This window comes from Carassius gibelio, chromosome A22, assembly GCF_023724105.1.
Source record: "Carassius gibelio isolate Cgi1373 ecotype wild population from Czech Republic chromosome A22, carGib1.2-hapl.c, whole genome shotgun sequence".
Classification (NCBI taxonomy): Eukaryota; Metazoa; Chordata; class Actinopteri; order Cypriniformes; family Cyprinidae; genus Carassius; species Carassius gibelio.
In genome coordinates, this window is record NC_068392.1 from 18,734,627 (window position 1) to 18,742,995 (window position 8,369).

The 8,369-nt window shown below is 41.9% G+C and overlaps 1 protein-coding gene across 1 annotated transcript; it reads right to left on the reverse strand.

Moving 5' to 3' along the window:
- Positions 1–1,363: 1,363 nt before the first annotated feature.
- On the reverse strand, positions 1,364–6,657 carry LOC127942749 (neuromedin-U receptor 1-like). The gene is made up of 2 exons (XM_052538688.1): positions 5,760–6,657; positions 1,364–2,090 (listed from the first exon to the last, which is right to left on the reverse strand). Exons 1-2 carry the CDS (start codon positions 6,655–6,657, stop codon positions 1,699–1,701), a joined length of 1,290 nt encoding a protein of 429 aa, XP_052394648.1. The 3' UTR covers positions 1,364–1,698.
- Between the last annotated feature and the right edge of the window lie 1,712 nt (positions 6,658–8,369).

Below are 8,369 nucleotides of genomic sequence, written 5' to 3' on the forward strand. Positions count from 1 at the left end.
CACGCGTATTAATTTGATAACTGTATTGTTTTCTAAAAAAAAAAAACTTTTACAATTATATAATTATATTATTATCATCAAACAAATTATTATAATAGCTTTAACATGCACTTAAATGGATATAAATGCCACATAAATGAAAATATTGACATTATTTTGGTTAAATGTGTAAGGTGGCCCCCTACTGATTGTCTGTGGGACTTACAAGAGCCAGTTTATTGGTTTATCCACTCTCCCACTTGAATCTAGAGATATGGTGAATTACTTTAAAACCACATTGACTTTCTCAACATTGTGGAATGGATTTCTAAACGACCTTTGACCCTGCAAGGATTATTATTGTGTTGTGTTGTTATGCACATCAGGAAAATCAGCGTTTGCTTTTTCAGGAAACCTTTCGGTTTTAATCTAAGAACTGGGATGTCATGGATTTCAGTCACTATTGATGAGATATAATTATGTGATGAGAGACCGGTGTCCATTTCCCTGCCCATATGTCACTGGCCATTTGTTTTGCAGCTGTGAAGCAGTCAGTGTGATATCAGGACTGACAGTGATGGACTCGCTTAGAAAGCCCACAGGTGTGAAAATAACTCCATATGCAAACAGATCATACTGTTATAAACAAAAAGGGCTGTGTTATTAATAGCCAAAGCCTGTAAAACAAAGTGACTCTATTATGAATAAAAATGTAGGGGTACAGGATATTGCTTTGTGGCTTTTAGTATCTCTTCAATGAAATTCTCAGGGACAAAACAACTGATATTTCTGGCTCCTCAGACTCCCTTTACCTTACCCAAGGGAACTATGCCATTATCCATCTTCCCTTTATATCCTGACTTCCACCATTTTTGTACATTTCATAAAGGAGGACGCTGCCAGAACATTTCTGTTATTTATAGATGTGTTTGGGTTATCGTAGATTTCAGCAAATGGTTTGAAAACATTCTGCTGCGGTCTGCAGACCAATCCTTTTTATTTACAAAGCTTTTCAGAAGAAGAGATAGCAGTATATTTCAGTTTAGTTTCACAGTCAGAAATATAATACACTTTTGGACATTAGAATTTAAATATAAAACATTTCATCACAAAATAAAAGCTTTTTTTCTGGTTTGTTGTCTATGAACATTCCATGGAAATATAATTGCTGAATATAATTCTTTTTATTCACTTATTTGGATCATGTAAGTTGTCTCCATATGATTTCAAAAGCAAACATTTTCATTCTCAGCAATAATGTGGATTGATAAATCATGGACAAAAATAACAGCAATGTACTTTAAGCAAGTAAACAAGGCCACGTTTGACAGTTTTGACTCACAAAACATATTTAAATAAATAGTTACAAATATTTTCATGTGAAATTACTAAATTTTCCATATGACATTAGCACATGGTTCATAGTATATGCACAAAGCATTTCGTGTGAATTAGCCATCTGTCTTATTTCTCTTTCTGTAAGCCTGTATCTAATGTCAAATGTCATATTTAAGGTCATGCAGTTGCACAGCAAATATGTCAAATTAATATTTGTACATCTTGCATAATAGATCTAGAAATACAGGTATTCATCTGTACATTTAATATACATGAAATAACCCCCATATACGACACGCATGAAATCACCTAATAGCAGATCTATACAGATGGAGCTGGGGAGGTGGAGGGTTTCTGAAGCATGCTGCAACTGCTACTTTCTTAGGAAAGGTTGGTCTTATTTTCCTGGCAGTCATCCATATCACAATCTTCTCCTTCTGTAGTTACTGTGCCATTGCAGGGTGGGACTTCACTCAAGGTGCTGCGCACAGTAACCCTCGTCATGCTCAGCGAGCGTTTCCTTGGGACAGGATGCCATTTGTGGTGACACATCACCTCTTTAAACATCTCCCTGAAGCGGGTGGACATGAGGTTGTAGAGAATCGGATTAATGGCTGAGCTCAGATAGAAGAAGACCCCTGAGATGACATGGACGTATTCATAGACCTGGAAAATCTTCATGTGCTCGCTGCTCTTCTGGTCCAGGAAACTCCACATGAGTCGATCGGTGTGGAACGGAGCCCAACAGATGCCAAACATGACCACTAGCACAACTGAGGAGAAAATAGTGTGTTACATATAATTTAGGTCCATATTTAATCTGTTTAACCCAAAATATTAAACCAAAATACCTGTTTTTTCCCCTTTGTGAACATTGTCCTATTAAAAAGACATTTCAAAGCATAAAACCTCTCAAATGTACCATATGTGTTTTTGCCATGTACTTATGTGTCACTGATACAGGGGATAGATAGGGAGAAAACAAATATGAATTGTTAGTGCTGTTGAGTGCTAACACATCCAATTTAATGTTAATAACAGTCAAAATGCATACGACTAAAGCGCTTGAAGAAAGATGGTTAATTTTCAAATTATTTAGCCAAATAAAATTGTAACTCAAATAAAATGTTATACTACTGCTCGCCAATATTACATTCCAGCTACTGCAGTTTTATTTTTTATTTTCTATAATTACTTAAATCGAGGTCATCTTATGGCTTGGGAAGACTTTTAATATAGTGCACAAAAATAAAGGGTCCATAAGATTTTATTTAAATGATGTGTATTTGAATTATATTTTGAGTTTGACAGTCCCTATATAGGCCTTCTATTGTAAGGAAAACCAAATATTTTTTAATAATCTCTAGCTACCTTATTGACATTTGTAACAATTGTTTGAATTATTATTATTATTTTAATTCAGTTGATTTATTTATGCAGCTGATTCATTACTCAAAGGATGACATATGCAATAATTAAATAATGATTTAATTATATTTTATGTGCTTCAGTATTTTTACAGTAATTTTTACTGATATCTTGGTGTTAGTTACATTTCAAAATGTATTATTCTTTAAAAAAAAAACATAATAGTAACAGGTTGCCTAAAAAAGCTTGAATAATAGAAAATCAAAACATCTAATAGTAATCTATCTATCTGACTATCAGTTTTACATGCATTCTAAATCCTAAACATCTTAAAGATAATTTCTAAATGTCTACTTGACATCTGATAGGAAACGTCTTATAGATGTACATTATTACAGATGAGCAAACACTCTAAAAAATACGTTTGTGGATGTTAATACAGATGTCAGATAGACGTCTTCGTGATGTATGTGTGCTACCAGGGTAATTAAATAATAGTGTAATTACGTTGTATGTGCCTTTAAATCTTTAACGCTGAATTTCGTTGACATTTTAGTGTTATTTGAATTTAAAAATCCTTTCAGATCTTTAGGACCAGCACATGACCAACCCACAGTGGGAACTCTTCAATAAGAATCCATTAGAATGCAATCTATTCAGTGCATAAAACTCAAGATGTATTCAAAATGACTCAAGTGATGGAGCAGGACACAAATATGCTTGTAGTGTATTATAATTTAAAGGGATAGTTCACCCAAAAATTTAAATTATCCCACAACTTACTCACACTCAAAACATCCTAGGTGTATATGACTTTCTTCTTTCAGAAAAATACATTTGCGTTATATATATATATATATATATATATATATATATATATATATATATATATATATATATATATATATACATATACATATACATATACATATTGTGACGAGTCAGCTGCCTCCTCCCTGATTGTCACCGGCACCCCGTCCTAAATCGCCGCCCTTCACCAGGCTCCCGACTGGAGTGGGTGTGTGAGAGGAGGGGCGCTGGACGAGTCAGGGCTGGCGGCGTGTGATGGGGCACACCTGATGTGAATGGAGCCTCATCCCCGCCGCTGTTTAAAAGCCCAACGCGCCTCTCCTCGGGAGACCGGTCTCTTCCCCGTGCATGCACACTGGTGTCCTCGTGGGTCCAGGAAGGGTGCGTTGAGGGACTCCCGCGCCACCAAGACGTGAGCTGCCGGACCCGCGATCCGGATGGGAACCGCACCCGTATACACGGCCGACGGGCCAGGATGCCGGGCCGTCCATCCCCTACCAGCGCCGCGGCCAACGAGAGAGACGCGGCCGCTAGGAGAAGCCGCCGCCCCTCGCGCCCCGGACCAAGGAGGGGAGCGCGTGCGGCCGCCGGACTCCGCCCCTTGCCTGGACCCTTCCTTGATGAACACTGCCCGACCTACACAAATCCCGCAGCACGACGAGGACACCAGATTCCCTGTTATTTTGGACACTTTCCCCCTTTGGCCACTTTTATTCCCTTTGTTTTATGATTTCTGTTAATAAAAGCCTCTCCGAGGCCTGACGCCACGCCCACTGTGTCTGTCTTGTGCTCCTCCCGTGACACTGGTGGAGAATGCAGGCAAGGCGGAGCCTAGACAGCGCAGTTGGGAAACGTCTGGTGACGTCACTCCCTCTCGCTTGCAAACGTTCGTGAGAACCCAGACTGGGACGGAGGAAAACTGGGGACAGCCTCCCAGCCACACAAGGGGTAAGTGACTTTTCCATTGTCATTTTACCCTGTGGTTGGTTGAGGCTGTCACTAAAACCCGGTTTCTCTGTCCCTGTTCTGGTGCGCTGCGAGAGGGAGGACCGCCCGGAGAGGAAGCCCCGCCCACTCCGACCGTTTGGAGCCTGGTTGAGGATGGTAGCACTCCCGTGTGGGTGGCGCCCTGGGGACGGGGATGTCGCTTGGGAGGGGGAATGTGACGAGTCAGCTGCCTCCTCCCTGATTGTCACCGGCACCCCGTCCTAAATCGCCGCCCTTCACCAGGCTCCCGACTGGAGTGGGTGTGTGAGAGGAGGGGCGCTGGACGAGTCAGGGCTGGCGGCGTGTGATGGGGCACACCTGATGTGAATGGAGCCTCATCCCCGCCGCTGTTTAAAAGCCCAACGCGCCTCTCCTCGGGAGACCGGTCTCTTCCCCGTGCATGCACACTGGTGTCCTCGTGGGTCCAGGAAGGGTGCGTTGAGGGACTCCCGCGCCACCAAGACGTGAGCTGCCGGACCCGCGATCCGGATGGGAACCGCACCCGTATACACGGCCGACGGGCCAGGATGCCGGGCCGTCCATCCCCTACCAGCGCCGCGGCCAACGAGAGAGACGCGGCCGCTAGGAGAAGCCGCCGCCCCTCGCGCCCCGGACCAAGGAGGGGAGCGCGTGCGGCCGCCGGACTCCGCCCCTTGCCTGGACCCTTCCTTGATGAACACTGCCCGACCTACACAAATCCCGCAGCACGACGAGGACACCAGATTCCCTGTTATTTTGGACACTTTCCCCCTTTGGCCACTTTTATTCCCTTTGTTTTATGATTTCTGTTAATAAAAGCCTCTCCGAGGCCTGACGCCACGCCCACTGTGTCTGTCTTGTGCTCCTCCCGTGACAATATGCATATATATATATAAAATTCCTGCCACTTCCAAGCTTTATAATTGCAGTGAATAGGTGTTAATTTTCAATAGTCCAAAAGAAGTCCAATAAACTGCATCCATCCAAAATAAAAAGTGCTCCACAAGAGAGTGGAGTCCAGCGGATGTATATAGGTTTACAGAAAAGGAAAACCAATCTCCTCTGACATTTTTCTTTACAAATCCTCGTTTGCATTTCTAATCTGTGAGCGGTGTTTTGTTTTGCTGTCTCATCTACGTTTCCATGTTTGTCACTTCGGGGAAGAAAGTCATACACACCTAGGATGGCTTGAAGGTGAGTCATAGGTCAGTTTTCATTTTTGGCTGAACTATTCCTTTATAACAGCGGTGGCACTGTCATACAGGAGAATTCAGTTATTGGCCAGCTGGCCTACTTACACAACATTTTAGTGACCTGCTGGCGACGGGTTTTCTGCTGCTGACTGCGCACATTAGAGGAGCTGTCTTGTCCCACACTGGCATTTGCCTCCAGGACATGCAACATCTTTTCCCGTTTTAGCTGCATGCCGATGAGCAAATACAGCACGCTGATGGTCAACATGGGCAGGAGGAAAAACAGCAGAGTGGTGATTTGGATGATCAGGTTGTACATCCAGCGTGGCTTGACCAGCATGCAGGTGGCAGACGTGGACAAGGCACCTACTCCTTTCCCTTTGGGAACAGGGAGGGTGAAGATACCATGGAGGCTGGTGTTGGGAATGGCACATAATACAGACACGCTCCACACGCTCAAGATCACCCGCTTGGCGTGAGTGCGTGTCACTACGTATTTGACCCTTAGTGGATGGACTACAGCAATGTAGCGCTCCACACTCAGTGCTGTTACATTCAAGATGGAGGCGAAGCATACAGTCTCAAAGAGGAAGGTCTTGAAGTAGCAGCCACCTTTGCCAAAAAGGAACGGATAGTTACTCCACATTTCGTAGAGCTCCAAAGGCATTCCCAGAAGAAGCACCAGCAGGTCAGACACCGCCAGACTGAACAGGTAGAAGTTGGTGGGCGTCCTCATGACCTTGTTGCGAGCAATAACGATGCACGTAAGAATGTTCCCCACCGCTCCCACCAAGAAGATGAGCAGGTAGGTGATACACACAGGCAGAAACACCGGGGAACGTCTGGGCCCCAGATATTTCTCCAGATACTCATCTTGGTTGAGGCAAAACTCATCCATCTCTACCTCACTAAGGTTCAACACACCACTGGTGTTGCACAGCAGATCTTGAACACATCTTGATACATAGGTATTTGTTGAGGAACAGTTGGGTTTGGCAATCATTCTGGACCTAATGATGGAAGAAGAAAGAGTGGGAGACAAAGGATCAAATTTGCTTGACGATCACAGACAAATTGACACTTTTTGAAAGTGTTTCTAGACAGTTTAGAGTGAGACAGAAGGAGCTTGGGGAAATAAATAAGGGACTGTGGGGGATTTGATATTAAAACTATAATATTCTCATATTTTATCTAATAAAAAAATGGTAAGTTGATTTATACACAGGGCCCATGGGGTAGACGGTAATGGTCACTGTTATTATTGCAAAACTTGACGCCATGAGGTGAATCTGATGAGGTAATTGTGTCTTCCGTATGGCAATACACACATCATGCAAAAAGGCATATAATTTTTTCAAGCTAGATTTTCCTCAATTCCTTCCATAACATATTTTAAGCCATTTTAACTGGTTCCAAACCATAATACACTGAAAATGCATCTTTTCCAACTAATATTGCTCAGAATATATATATATATATATATATATATTTGTATGTATGGACTAGAAAGTTAAGTAATCATAGATAACTGTGATTATGCTAAACCTATAACAAGGTTTTCTTTTAATTGATGAAACAATCATTTTATTCACGATTCAGTACTGCTGTATTTAAGTCTGTTTTGTAACAGATACATTTTCAAAGGTTTCTTTTTTTTTATAGCATGGCTAAACAAAGCAAAGATGCTAAAACGTAGGTCTCAATTATTAACATTAATTAATGTATTAATTAACATTGACCAATAATTTTTAACAGCATTTACTAACCTTTGTTAACTGAAGTGAATTTTGGCAAATGCAGACACGTACGATCCATATCAAAGACAATCTTAGGGTAAGAGTGAGAGTTAGGGTAAGGGTGGTGGCTTGAGCAGTACATTGCCGTAGGAGTATTTCTCTGTAGTGAAAGGATGACAGAATTTAAAGTGGATCGATTTTGTGCATGTAAGATCACTCGGAAAGCTTTCTAGGCCTAAAAAAGCTCAGCTCATGGAAATCGTAGAACATTATGAAACTGATGAAGTGGAGGGTGATTTTAGGAAGTCTGAAGCTAATTAAAAAGCTTTTATTGTATTTTGGTGTACCTGATGTGATCGCTGAAACGGCAAGAGAGGACATGAGGAAAGAACATGAAGCCATTCGGAAGAGAAAAGGGCAGGAGTTGGAAAATGATCGTGTGCGATTGGAGCTGGAATGTCATCAAGTAAATTAAATAAATAGACTGTGACAAAGGGAGCATGAGGTAAGATTTGATATACAGTAATAAGTGTTTCGCACGTATGCCTCGATTTCATGCTGATGCAGTTGATGTATTTTTCGAAGGATTCGAGAGAATTGCTACAGAAAGAGATTAGCTGCAATGTGAGTGGGTGATATTGGTTAGGAGGGAGTATGCTGATAAAACGCAAGAAGCACATGTAGCTCTTGATGCTGTTCAGTGCACAGAGTATGAAACTGTGAAACAGGATGTTTTGTGGGTAAATGAGTTGGTGCCTGAGGCCTAAAGGCAGCAGTTTAGAAAAGGTAGGTTAAAGCCAGGCCAGACATATACTGATTTTGTTAAGCAGCAGGAAACACTCTTTGATAAATGGTTGCGAGCAACTGAAACATATTCCTTTCAAGATTTGAAGCAGTTAATGGTGTTGGAACAGTTTCACAAGAATTAACCTAAACATATTGTAGTGCATTTGAACGAGCAGGAGGTAACTAAGGTTCT

Coding starts and splice junctions, on each gene's coding strand:
- LOC127942749 (XM_052538688.1), bottom strand. CDS start 6,657: ATGATTGCCAAACCCAACTGTTCCTCAACAAATACCTATGTATCAAGA. Junction 2,091..5,759: donor GCAGGTCACTAAAATGTTGT/GTAAGTAGGCCA, acceptor TTTTCTCCTCAG/TTGTGCTAGTGGTCATGTTT.